This window comes from Anas platyrhynchos, chromosome 23, assembly GCF_047663525.1.
Source record: "Anas platyrhynchos isolate ZD024472 breed Pekin duck chromosome 23, IASCAAS_PekinDuck_T2T, whole genome shotgun sequence".
NCBI classification, from domain to species: Eukaryota; Metazoa; Chordata; class Aves; order Anseriformes; family Anatidae; genus Anas; species Anas platyrhynchos.
Genome location: NC_092609.1, coordinates 3,000,874 through 3,015,409, shown reverse-complemented (window position 1 = coordinate 3,015,409; position 14,536 = coordinate 3,000,874). Strand labels below are relative to the sequence as shown.

Genomic DNA, 14,536 nt, shown 5'->3' with positions numbered 1-14,536 from the left:
GCAACATCAGGCACACACGACACAGACATTGTCCTGACAAAACCAAAACCCAATGCAAATGGGCATCTGTGGTCCCAAGGTGTTCTTGCAGTACCTGTATCATGTCTATCACTTGTGTATCAGCTTGGGGCAGACACCTCTGGGTTACCCTAATCTGTCCTTGAACATTTAAATAGAGCTGTCCTTCCGTTCCACTAAATATCCCTTCATAGACACTTTTGTTACCACCGTCCCCACACTTCTGAGACCTAAATAACAGCTCTCATCGACCTAAAAGCAGAGAGAAATATGCACAACCTAAAGTCCATTTGCTGTTGTGCCTGCACACCACAAAGGGAAAACGTGCAGCAGGTTGGCTTGGTGGCAGTGGCTGGGGAGCAGGGAAGACATCTCCAAGCCTTGCTGATGGCTAAAGCCACATGCCCACAGCTCATGTAAAAGGGAGCCAAGCTCCTAAGTGGTTCCGACTGGTGGCAGACGTTCCTTCCAGTAATACCCTAGCAGGAGAATCACCCCAACACAAGCACTATTTGTTTCCTAGGGGCTTCTAAAGATGGCAACCATGAGTTTTGAATTTTTAGTCAATACTCATAGCATCAAATTTTATTATTTTGGGTGACTCACCTTCCAACATGACAGGGCTGAACAGCCTGGTGTTGTACCACACTAATTCACAGTTCCAGTAGGTAAATACCAAATACATAATAAATACCAAACATAAGATGGACTGAAACAATAACAACATCAAACAGTAGCACACCTAAAATCCTGCACAATGGCCATGAGGCAGGACCCCAAGCTCACCTTCATACCAAACCAGAAAGTCCGTTTGTTTGAAAATGTTCTCAAAGGGGACCAAGACCAAGGTTATCATCACTAATGCAGAAAAAGCTCCATTTCTTGCTTAGGAAGTGCTTTCTTTTACAATTGTTTTATTAACGTATTTCATTTTGCTGCTACGTGTATATAATGTGACACTTGAATCCTGAATCTAGCATGTGAATCTTGCGTTTTGTTCTGCTTCCAGCCCCCTAACGTGCACCTTGCAAAGCTGAAACACCTCTAAAGCACCCAAGTCTTAATCCCAAAAGAGAAACTGCTCACAGTCTGGGCTTAATAACACAACATCTGCTTCCTGAGAAGTAAAAGGCACTTGAATGCTGAACTAATGTGACTGCAGGACCCTGTGTAGGAAGGTAGCCTGTCCAGCGGGATTCAGATGACTTGAAACACTGAGGCCCCAGACCAAAGGGCTTATGAAAAATGACCAGTTTAAGTGAAGATAGGTAAATTACAATGCTCAAAGATTGTTGAATAAACCCATCTGACATCTGAAATGCTTTTTGCACCCCCCACTTTAAGAAAAGCAGTGTTTGAAAGCAGAAACTCAATGACAGATCCCGAAAACCAGTCATGTACTTTGGGGGCTTCCCATGGTTTTCAGTGAGGATCGACAGGAATTCTGAACAAAAATCACACCAAATGACCAGCAAGCTTTCTGAACCATCAGAAGGTTGTTGGTTTTTTCCCTGAAGTCTTCCTACTGCTGACAAGTCTACAGAATAAGGCAAAAAAACAACTTAATCAATCCAAACAAGCAAAAAATACTTTAATCCAATGACTTAGGTTCCAGAAGGCCCATTGTGAGCCTGAGAAGCAGTTCTGTATTAAATTTGTTTCCAATAATAGAATAAAAGGTATTTTATTAGTACAGAAGAGGCTATCTATTTTAATGTACCATGAACTTTTTCTAAACTCTGCTTATAAAACATGCTTGGTAGGCAAAACATGTCACCTACTCTCCAGCAGCAAGTCAATCACGGCAGCGAACAAAGAGTGTCTTTATTTCTCCAGACCTAAAAGGTTTCTGTACAAGTTTTTGGAATCACGTTGATCTGCTGCCTAAGCAGAGAGCAAGTAAATCAGTATGTTTACACAAGTGGAGCGATCTCCTGATGTTTCCAAGGACTGAACAAAGAATTGTAGTATTAAAAAGCATTTTGCTGCTCCTTCATTGTTTATTCACCTTCCCGGTGGCTCAAAAAGACCATTTCTGGAAATTTCCAAAGGAGCAACTGAAACAAAGCTCAGCTGCAATGCAGAGCAGATTACTTACAGGTTGTAATTCTGTCCTGAGGAGTAAAAAGACAATTCACTGACCAAATGTGGAGGCCGTGACCCCAGTTTGCCAGCCTTGTGTACAGGAGGAGCTGCTTTGATCGAATCGAACATCAACTGATCATCCCAAGGATACTTCAGAACCCATCTGGAATGGGAAACTTCAAGAAACTAATGGCTAGGACCATTAAAATCCAAGGAAGCTCAAACAAGCTCAAAACATCTCAAACTGAGGAAGCAGCACAGAAATGGAAAACCACCACGAGCTTTTCTTCCTGGATCATTTCTAAAGGCAAAAGTCAGCACACTCAGAACTGAGCAAGGGTATTTCTCCAGAACTTGCAGACCTCAGGCATGAAATAACTTACAAATTGCTTGGTTAGAAAAACCCAGAGTGAAGGAAAACTCTCCTGCTTCATTCAGACCCACTAGGTAAAAGTGCCTTCTAAACACCCTCGCTTACGTTGCAGATAGTGACAGAAGTTTGTGACTTAGTATTGGACTTTCTCTGGTGTTTTTTTGCACTGATTAAGTACATAATTCCTAACTAGTCATTACTGGATGTAAACAACAGCAGAATAGGTCTGGAGTCAGCTCCTCCAAGGCTTCAAATATTTGAAGAAGCTGCGCCATGCACTCTGCACGTCCGAGTCATCCCAACACCACCCCATTGTTCGCATGATTTCAATGTATCACACGTATCCAGAATCCTAATACAATGTACATTAAATCTCTGCAGCTAGATAGCGAAGTGTTAAAGTGAACAGGAAAGCTGTTTAAATAAGATTAGGGAAGAGCAACAATACATGTGTGTTTGCAGAGAAGAGGGCTCCCGATTCAGGCTACTACAGCTACAGGCACCAGGGAAAGAGCAGAGCAAAATGACAGCATGAAAGGAAATGCCCTCTGCATTCCAGCCCCATCCCTAATTTATGTGTGCAGAGAGGGGGCAGGGAACCCCATTCTATAAAGCCGCCGTGACCCGTTTTGCTATTGACTTCATTTCCCTTCTCTTCATTCACTTTCAGGAGTGATTCTCCGCATTCATTCCGTCTCGCAGAAGTGACCAGGCAACAAAGGCAGAGCAGCGAGGATCAGGCATTCCTGCAGTTCAATTTACTTCTCAAGAGTCATTCCAAAGCCCTTTAAAAGGGTCTCTTTGCTAGCAGAGGGAATTAAAAATATATTATTTCTTCGGAAATAATGAGGACAGGGTAAAATATATGCAAGGCAGAGGGGAAGAAAGGGGATGTCTGTGGCAGAACTTTTCACTCCTGTGCCATGAAGGCTGGCAAGAGCCAGCTGGTTGCTCCTTGTCTCCCAAGTACCAGTCTGCCACGCTGCTGCATGCAAGGAATGCAAAAAGCCCCTTAACGCAGAGGGGAGGGGAATTTGTAGGACACCAGCTTCACCCTGGAGCTGGCCCTGCTGGAGTGAAAGCCCAAGCAGGCAGCAGCCAGAGCTGCAGCTCGAGCAACAATTGAGCTGCTCTCCTTGGTTTGTGTGAGGCTCGGAAAGCTCCACGCAGGGAAGAGGCGTCCTGCAGAACCCCATCACGTATTCTCTAGCACCCACATTCATTTCCAGCCCTCCAAGCCCTGTGACACTGAAAATAAAAAGACATCAGGGGAAAGCTTGTCATCTCCCCAGTGATTTGGGAAGTGTTGTAGTCCTGTTTGCAGAGAGGTATTTGAGCACCGAGACTGTCCCAGTCCTACATACGTGCAAGTGCCGTGCACACATACACCCAGCTCCAGTGAATACTCGAAGTGCTTCCTAGCTCAAGTTCACTGCATGTACTGCTTGCCCTAAGTAAAATAACCAAACAATCCTTGTCGAACAGTCCGAAACATCCTAAACTCCCTAAATCAAGTGTTGGACCCCTCCAGATTCCCTCCTACTGACATGATAAAGTGATGCCAATCTTAACCTCGTTAGTGTTGGTTTTCATGTAAGACGTAATTTTTCCCGGTAACACCCACAGAAGAAACCAACCTGAGTCCTTTTGCCCCACATGAAAGCAGCTGCTCCTGTCTGCACAGCCATAGTGAGATGACGATGTTAGAAATGCAGAAAACAGAACTGAAACAGAAGTAAAACTCTAATCCCTTTACAAAAAGGCACTTCTTGTAAAGCTGGAGTAGCAGCAAACACCCAGGTGAATTGAGGTGTTTTACCAAGGAACAAGCAGGGAGCAGAACCACTTCACCAAAATACAGTGCCTCCCACCTGGAAAGCCAGCTCCTTGCACCTTCAGAAATCTTTGCATGATCTTAAGTTAACTGAGATATCAAAGCCACTTCCCCATTTAAGAACAGTTCACAGAAGGCACACTCAGTGCTTGTACAATTTAAGTTGTGCAGGGAGTGGCACAATGAACATTTTACTGCTTGTGTTTGGTAAACAATTGCTGTGCCTCACCAGGACAGTGTTGTTTGTGGGCAAACACTGGTAGGCTTCAACATCTCCACTTCCCAAAGTTATCACCAGTTTCCTCACGTCCCATTTCAGTCAAAGGCAAGGGGCCAACAAACAAGTGTGCAAAACCAGCAGCAACTTTCAGAAGTTGCAGAAATCCCGAGGAACACAACACATGCCACCTCTGACAGATGTTCCCAGCACCTCAAACCTTCTGGCTTTGCAGCAGGCTATGAAGCTCATGACCAATTAAAAGCATTTCTGTCTACTTGTACAGTCTTCACAAGCTCACGCTTGCAACAGATACCTAAAGGTAAGAATTGCATAGTCCAAAGAGAAAGGAAATGGATTTAAACCTCCGACCAGTGGCTTCCTGCCTCCATCTATAGTAGGAAATTCAAAGCCTCCCGTATCCAGGACTCCAAGACACCTGTGGTGGCACAGAGAAAACAGAGGTGGCAAACAGCAGCAGCCAAAGCACTCTTGAAAACAGATGTGATACACAGCAACATACGCTGACTGCTCACTTAAAATTACTTTATTTTTTTTCCAGTTTCATCTTTGTGAAAGGAGTTTAAGCATTTACATTAAAATCAGTGTCAATTTGAGGACAGAACTTTTAAATGTTACATTGATTTAACCTTGATTGATCCACTGTGGAACTGGTGAAGCATTAGCTGTACCACAATTACTGTAACCACCGGGCTCTGACTGTAGAGGTTTTTATTCCAGCTCACCAAGTCTGGAAGTGCTTCTGGAATTCCTTTTATGCATACAAAGTTCACTGAAAATTTACAGAAGAAAAAATAAAGGGCTGGTAGGCTGCTAGCTGAAAAGAATCTTGAACTGGTGCCTTGAAAGCACTTCATCCGATGAAAGCATTAAATAGAGTTTTGGGGTTGTTTTTAACCCTAAATTAGTTTATTAATAAAGTGCCTCAAAAATTACAGTGAAAAAATTCTTCTTTTCTTCAACTAACAAGAGCAGATAGAAGAATGTTCTCTCCACATAAACAAATGCAAAGCTGTTTGGTTTCTGGATAGAAACCATTAACCCTCATCACCCTGATTAATTACTTTCTATTTTTAAACCTTGAGAAAGGACATTACTGCAGTTCCTTTCGGAACACATGCATAGGAAGCCAATAGGCAAACCCCTTCTTCCCCCAGGTGAAACAGAGAATAAATTGACCGCAGCAGTATCTGTAGCTCACAAGATGCTGGAAACCAAGGCAGCTCCCTGCACCCTCAGCTACAAGGAAAGCACGGGAACACGCCAGGAGTTGAGCTGCAAGCAGGGAGACAGGAATATGAACTTACAACAAGCCAGGCCTGATGCAGAACAACAAAAATTGCCACCGACTTGGCTGCCTAGACTTAGGCACTCTGTATTTAACCAGCAGGGTTAGCTTAGCTCCAGCATCAGTGGATGTAGAAACCGAAATGTAATTAATCGTGGCACAATTAGTGCCCTTCCCACATCACCTGGGAGCTGCCTTTGCCTTCCTGCTACTAGGACCTCTGGGGGTATGCTGTCTGCACACAACTAAGCTGACCGACCCTACGATCTTCCCACCCTGAAACTGGGGGAGAAAAGAGCTTCCTTGCATCTGCTGCATGAAGAGGAAAGCAGTTCTGAAAGATCACCACCACCCAAATAATTCAGTCTGCAAGTTACTGCACAACTGAGAAGTTACCAGGTCAAACCAGAGCTGTTTTCCAGCACAACACACGCCAGGTCAACCTGTGAATACCACAGACTCAATAAAAAGGGATTGTTTAATACCTGACAAGAATTCCCTCGGGTCTCCAAAGGCATCCGCTGTCCTGAAACCACAAATACCATTGTTCTGGACTCTTACAATACTCTGTGAGAGCCAAGTGAACCTCAAGGTGGTCTGAAGCACCACCCAAGTGTTTTCGGTTCACATACTTTCGAGCCTTAGCAAGAGGCCTCCAGGTCCAAACTCAAGGAACAAGGCAGGTCAGGAAAATAACTACGACGTGTCCCTTCATCAGGTCTTCATGCAGTTCAGCTTACAGTTTTTCCCCTGAAGAATACCCTAAAAAAACTATTCAAACAAATGGGATTCTACTTCATTAGCACAGCAAACATATTTAGAAAGACTAACAGATACCCACACATGCAGGGAAAACTTTACTGGGGAAAAAGCACTGGCAAATGATGAGCATTCAGGTTAAGTCCCGTAATGCACACGCTTCCCCAAACCCCAGTATTCCTTAAAATATGACAGGAAGCGCCTATTTGCTTTTCCTATTCACACTAATTCAGGTCTATTGTTGGCTGAAACAAAGGTCTTTCAGCCTACATCACCCGTTCCCAGGACATTTGACACCAGTTTATTAATATCATAAACATAAGAGGCACAAGTGGCAGAAATCCAGCCCCACTCCTGGTGCCCGTCTTAAATAACCTTAGAAAGGCGGGCGAGCAACCTCACAGGTCGTGGAGCTGCAACGTCTGGTCACAATTAGGGACAAGCTGTTAAAGGTCACAGCTTCTCCTTGAGCCTGCCCTTTTACAGACTCTGCAAGAGTGCACGATCCCAAAAAACAGCTCAGGTCTGCCCATAACCCTTCCTATCTCCAACCAGTAAATGGTTCTGACTTTAAATAAAGAAGTAGCCAACAGCAAACCCAACACTTTTCAATACAGAAGCTATTGCAGGCTTCAGTTTTCTAATCATCACCAAATTCAGCTGCTGAGAGCATCCAGCCTGAGAAGTTTGAATCTGCTTTAATGCAGGGAAATGCAGAAAGCCACCTGTCCCCCCACGGAGGATGTGCATCGCAGCTTTGCATCAATCTCTCTTCCATCACGCTGAGAACTCCTCTCCTGTCAAGGTCAGGACCATCAGAAAGACAGCGAGCAGCAGTGGTTAACCTCTGAATAACATCACCTCAAGAGGCTACGCACCCCTAAATTAAGCTGCTATCTAATACTCCATCAGAAAGGATGGCTTTGATGTGAAATATAAAGAACAAAAGGCTTTAAGTATAGAAGACAGACTTTAAAAAAATATCTAAACACGTTACAGTTTGCAATGTATTCCTTTTGAAAGCATCTACTACATAAAAAACATCTAACATTTTAAATGTCTGGCTTGAGTATGTATGTGCTCCCCTGCTGTCAGAGCATACAGCAGTCACACTTAACCTAGAAAAATTACGTGTCCCTGTTTAGATGTAGATAAAGAAATCCAAAACCTTAGGTTTCAAATGCCACACGACTCTGGCAACCATTACTGATAGAATAAGTGATAATGGCTGTCATTATGGCAACGGCATATCCCACATACAAAACAGTTTACAGCAGCCCAGAACACTCACATAACCGAGCCTTGACTGGTTTACATACCCCAAAAATAACTGAAATAAACACGTGCTCCTTGGTGCTGTGGCAGCAACGCTTCAAAAACAACTTTTTGTTTAAAACCCTAGATGAAATCTCAGCAAAAATACAAGCCCCGAAGAACATGAAGCTCATGGTTTGCTTAAATAGACAACCTGACGGCGTTTTATGCCTCTCCAGTGCATACAGAGCAAGTGTTTTAAATATTCCTGCGGATGTAGTGATAACCTGACTAAATAATGCAGGAAAGGAAAGGGTTTCCTCCACCTTGAGTTTCCTAGTTCCACGCATTATGCCTTTCAACATACTTTAAAAAGTAACTGTACTAAGCAATTTGATATGCAGTCCACACTAGTTACATTTCAATGCAGAAACCCTGCTCAGCTAACAAAACCAACACTGATTTAGGAGATACTTTGCTGGAGAAAGATGACAGAAGGGTTAAATTATATTCGTATTGTGAAGAATTTAGGGAGTTTCTTGTCATTTTTGTCCTTTATACAACTGCATACATTATCTGGTTATAGGGGAACAAAATTAACTCAAGCAGCGACTACCTTCATGCCCAAAATTTGTTTCAAGTAAGATCCCCTTGGGTGCCTGAACGTTCTGTCACTATTGCTCACAACATTGAGGGATTTACTGAGCAATACCAGGAGAACAGACAAAAAGGCTTATAAATAACAGATTTGATTATTTCTGCTCTACTACTGCATTTGTCTAGCCTCGGTGCTCTGGTACATAACTTGTTCCAACACATTTTCTGCCTGCAGAGCTTTACTTTACAAAGCATCATAAATAAAGCTACAGCAGAACTACTGCTGCATACCTAACTTCCAGGAACAAACTATCTCAATTCTGACGTTAAGGACAAAAATTCAGGATTACTCATTTTCCAGAACTAACTTTATGATGGACCAGAAAAATCAAATAGCCTCTATTCAGAGGAGAGCAGCATTGCTGATTCTGGCTCTCCTGAGAGCATCCCTGCTGACCTGCAGATAAAGGACATCCTAGTGCCATATGCAGGCTAAGATTTGGGAGACCAGGACTCCAGCTCAACCCACTGCTCTCTGGAAAACCTGTAGTCTTAGAGCTCCATTGCAGAACTACACACTCGCTGGGCTCCTTCAGGATGTGTGGTACTTCAAGAAGTGTTCCATAATTCTAAAATGACAAGCACTATTGAATTCAATTTATATTTATCATCAGGATTTTCCAAAATACATAGGAAGAATTAGACAAAGATTTATTTAAGCTTTATTTCTTCTCACTGTGTTAAAGATAACATGCTAGCAATGCATCTGTTTTCAAAGAACAGGCTAATTGCCCCTTGCAGAAGGAGTGCTTTCCTGTATTACCAAGCTGTTTTATTTATACTTTCATTTTCTTAGGGAACTGCTCTTAATAGGCATGGGAAGAACGAAGAAGAATGTTCTTGAAAAACGCCAACAAGCTCAGAAATACCATCGAGATCTTAAAAAAGAAAAAAGTACCAGTGGTTAAGCTGTTGATCCCACTAAGTTATATGCAGTTAATAGCACAGAGCCCCTGCCTTCTATGGGTATTAGGGCTAATTTCCATTCAAGATGAGTGTGCAATTCCCACATATAAATTTCACATGTTGTTACCAAATGTGGTTTTTAACATAATAAAAAAAGTCATTCAAAAATATGAGTAGTTAAGCTTTAAATATATGCTTGAGGCTGCAAGGTGTCCATAGATTAAGGCTTTTTAATAAACATCCATCAGGAGTAATAAGGGAAGTTAAAGGCTTTGCACGTAGAGAACGTAATAACAAACTCCCAACGTCTCCTCAGCCCTGTTCTGCGACACCATCCTCATTTTCTTGTGACAGATGATAAACACATTTGTTTGATAACCAGGGGCTGAGCAGAGCACTCAAGTCAACCACTCAAAGCACGGATTTCACAAGTGCCAAAGTTACGTTCGTGCTCTTTGACTCCCAAATTCTGCTTGTTAAAATATTTAGTAGCAACAGGTCTAGGGGAAAGAATCAGCGCTGTGAACTAGGTGAATCACTGGAGAATTTACTCACCTCTCCTAATGCACAGAAGGTTTACAAGCTTCTCCTCAAGACAAGAAAGTATCTTACTCGAGACAGCTTACACCAAATATAGCTGAACACGTCTACACAAAAGCTACCCCTGCATTACTTATTCAAGGGTACATTCGCCCAGATAGCACTGAAAAAATAAGCACTACAGAATTAGCTATGTATTAATTCACATAACCAAACAGCCCTTCAGTACATATTTTAAAAGGCTGCTTTCATTTGGATGACTGCACGTTAAAAGAACAAATAGTTTCTATTTCAAGTTGTATTTACTTACCACGTGGCATTTGTTTTTGTTGTTGTTGTTTTAAAGCTCTTCAGTACTAACAAGGAAGACATACCTGTTTCTGCTTGTACTCGTGCATTTTTATCATCCTTTTTTTCCTTCACTTGACTCAGGTGATTCAGGAATCCTTGAACGTAATTTGAATCAGTAACTGCTTACTCCTCAACTCCTGCTGACAGCTCCCCACTTCAACCCACAGAAACATTCCTCACCTCCACCAAAGTATCTCCACTAACTAGTCCCCTCAGAAGACCTTACTTCAGAGCTTTTCAGGAGGCTTGTTTGTGTTCCCAAGCGGTGCAGAGCTATTTATGGCAAAGCCTCTGTTGGAATCACAGCCAGAATTTCAATAGGCTGCACAGCACAGAAAAGCCAGTGGTTAGTTTTCTGTTTGCAAATAACAATATATTTGGAACTAACATACTGTGCTATTGTTTTGCATGTACAGAACAGAAGCCTGAAGGCGATGCCTTTCTTCATTTGTCACTGGGAATGCCACAGCGTCAGAGCACTTGGAGTATCTTGATTTGCTCTTTTTGCTGAAGCCACTACAAAACGTACATCGCAAGTTAAAAATTAGGAGTAGTACTTCAGAAAAACATCATGATTTGGCAACGCCTTTCAAAATCAGCTACTAGAATTCTGTAGTCTGGGTCGCCCTTCTGTTGTCAATATAAAAAACAATTCCTGGAAGCTATCACGCTGTTTCAGACTCTTCTCATACATTCTTCGACCAAAGCTTTTATTGCTAAAGCCAAAAATTTCTAAAACTTTTTAATCTCCAAGTGTCAGACTCTAGCACTGCACCTCAGACACATGTCAAGTGCCTCCTTCTAAGGAAGGAAAATGAAAGTAAAAAAAAAAAACAATCACTCTTACCTACCATAATGGAGAAGGAAAGAAGGGAAGGAGGGAGGGAGGCACGCTCACTAGATGAATTTCAGGCAGCCTGCTGGACAGCACAGCGCCTGTGAAGGTCACAAGTGCAACTGAAGTTTCCAGCAGAGACGAATACACGGCTCCGACTATTATGGGACCAAGGAATAAAACCTTCAAATTATTTCACTCACTATGGCCATCCACTCCTTTATTAGTTCATTTTTAACACTTAGTGCACTTTTTGCTGTGGAACTTGGAAAATAATCATCCCTTTACCAACTGCCTTTCCCCACATACACACACTTAACAAGTATTTTCCTGTAGTTTTTCCTCCAGCCCAAACATACGTGCCTCAGTGTCTTACGTTTTTGTTGTAGTTAAAGAGACCAATACTAGTTTGAAGCCTGGACTTCCAGAGATTCTTCACACTCCTCTAAATGATGCAGAACAGAATCTACACATTGACACCTCGATAAGGCTGACCCTCATGCTTATACCACATCTTAAAAACTTACAGTCTACAAGTCTGAGCAAAAGACTGACCTTTATTCTTAAAGGAGTTACTTTACATCTCATCTTCTCTATCTATAAATTAGGGGCCTTTCTTTGATCTTGGAAAAGTTATGTAACAGCTTTAAAACAAGATCTAGAATATTTAGTTATATTACTATCCTGCAAAGGCCTCAAAGCTCCCTGCAATAGCTTTTAGAAGTTCTGGAACCCCATTTTGGGCAACACGCACGCTACTCTTACAGACAAGGAAAAAAAGTCTGTAGGGGTCAAAATCATGAATCTCGACTCAGCACAATTACTTTCAATTATCTTAATTTTTATTCTTCCTTATCTCCTCAGGATAATTAACTTTAAACCTAAATTTTAAACTTGGTAAAAAGTTAAAAAACAACACAGCTATTTAATAAAGGTAAGCCTCACTGAAAATATACTAGTTAAAAAGAACATGAACTGGAAGGTGCCAAACTTCCACTTGAGCATTACGTAAGAGCAGAACTTCTGGAAAACGAGTTTCAACACACACACAAACAAGCTTACAAAGACCAAAGAGGGCTGTGTACATCTTCTCCTGCTGACTTCTTCAAAATGACAGCAGCCAGCAAGGAGGAAAGATTAAGCCAGAAGTGCTCCTACACAGGATGCAATCACTCCGTCGTGTCATCTCTCCTCCCAACGTACACACGTCACAGCCCTTGCACAGGAACATGAGGATCAGGACAGAGGTGACCTCACAGCACAGCTGTAGATGACAATTTAGATCACAACAGATCTGCAGAAACAGCAGAAGGGTGAGAATGCTACATAAGCCAGTGGATGACTTATAACCAAGTGTGGTCTGAGCTTCCTCAGGTCAGATCAAGGAAGAGAATCCACAAGCTCCAGGGAGCCAGCAACCTGGCGTGCACAGTCCTAGATGTTTGGTTTGTTTTTAAATTCTGTCTTCTCACTGCACTTTCCTCTGAGGCATCCAAATCGTGTCAGAGAGAGAACTGCTGGGTTAAGCACAGCAGGCGTCCGGCTCCAGTAACAGGATTGTCATGTTACCGGCCTCCACTGCTCACCGAGAGTAAGCTACTGGTCCAAAAGGGAACACAAAATGAAGACCCTGCATGTTTCTTGAACAGAAATACAAAATCAATAAGGTTAAACCACAAAATCCCAAACGCAAAGCTGTGAGAACAGAGAAAAGCAGGCCGCTTCTACAGAAAGCTTGGTCAAAAAGCCCCTGCTGCCAGTTCCAGCATCCCTAAACGCAGCTTATGAATGCCTCGGTACTGCCTCTGCATCGCAGAGCCATCTGCTCACTGCTGGCCTAGACCACGACAAGGTCTGCGTGCTGCAGTTTCAATTGCGGTTTGTTCATATTGATCTTTCAGAAGAGGTTCTCCAACACGTCCTAAATTCACTGATATTAGAGCTCTCCATATGGAAGGAGACCACGAACAAGCATCAGAAGGCTGAGAATTGCCTCAGTTGCTCCCATGGCTCCTTCTAATCATTTGCTTCCCCTGGGTGCAGGACATGCAGCCAGCCACCCCTCACTGCTCCTACACCACAGAGACCTGTCACACTGACAACTGTCTGGGGAAGCTAATTCAAGATAAAGAATTCCTCTGATAACCAATAACCCAAGACATGTAATTTCCACTCAGGCCAGTTCCCCAAAGCAAAACTTAACAGCAATTAAGAGCTGAGGCAGGACTTCCTTTCAGCTCTGTCAGTACCCCTACAAATGACCCCATTTACAGAAACGATGCGCTGCAAACACTGGGAAATGAAGTTTCGTTATGCAGCTACATCAGAAAAAAGTCCAGGAACTCTCAAAAGCGTCTTTCAGAATTATCATTTAGAGAGTTCAAGATAAAAAAAACATTTTGATGCACAACTTTTGCCTGCTGTATCAAATTACTCAAAAGAGAGAGCTCTTCACACTCTTTATGAGCACTATACCCAAGCACATGTAGGTCACAGTCTCTGCGCATCAACTTCTGGCCTCCTGACAGAAGAAAGGCCAGCTGCAGCCACCGCTTTGAAGAGTCAAAGAACAGCCCCTGAATACTTTTTATGCTCCTTAGGGAAAAAGCAAAATATAGTCAAGAGCATTACATAGACAGGGACGTAGTACAAATGCTTCCTAAGTTTAAATGAGCAACTACAGTCTGAACTCTCAAACACCTTGAAGGTTCCTGAATACATGCAGTTATATTTTCCTCAAGTAATCAAAACCATCAAGCATTATCTGTGCACATTTGGAAGTCTTGTTACTCCCTGAGCATTAATACAAAAACTACAATTGAAAATGCAAAGAAAAACATTTCCATCCAAAACATTCTGCACACCTGGGAAATCAATCTTTCCAACAATACAACTCTTAAATCCTCTCCTCCTGACCCTAATTATATTTTTTTAACCCAAGTTAGATGCAAGTCTATCTGCCCGAGGGTTTGCCACGTGGCCCAAATAGGCTGGGTTTCTTAATGGTGCTACCACTTGGGGATGGCTGGGAGGAAAACACATTCTTGTAAAGAATGGCTGACCAAGTAAATAATTTCTCCTCCAGTGCTTAACAAAAGCATGGCAAGTTAGAAGAGAGAAGCTTGCAGCCCCTTCTATTTCTGTAACAGAATTACAGTCATGCACAGAAACCTCACAGGATGATCTGCAGTAACATCAACTCGATGCAAACACCCTACCTGGCGCTGGTAGACAGCACCCGCATTTTGAAGCCAAGGGTAACAACCCCAGAGTGCCAGCAACAGAAAACCAGAAGGCAAACCCACTGCTAGGTAACACCACAAACAGCCCCAAACAATGCCCTAAAGCAGGCCTGCTAGGTAGCCAGAAAGCAAAGGACTTGCATTGTTGAAAGGAAA

The 14,536-nt window shown here is 42.6% G+C and overlaps 1 protein-coding gene across 8 annotated transcripts in view; it reads right to left on the bottom strand.

The window, feature by feature from the left end:
* The window catches only part of PPP2R2A (protein phosphatase 2 regulatory subunit Balpha), a 42,779-nt gene that overhangs the window by 13,490 nt on the left and 14,753 nt on the right, over positions 1-14,536 (bottom strand). Inside the window, exon 1 of one of the 8 annotated variants that reach the window (XM_038166931.1) lies at positions 10,263-10,287. The exons of the other annotated variants lie outside the window; for them this stretch is intronic. Within the exon in view, the coding sequence (XP_038022859.1) occupies positions 10,263-10,272 (10 nt within the window). The 5' untranslated portion in view covers positions 10,273-10,287. Of the gene's footprint in view, positions 1-10,262; positions 10,288-14,536 lie in introns of those variants that run through there. 8 annotated transcript variants of the gene reach the window in all.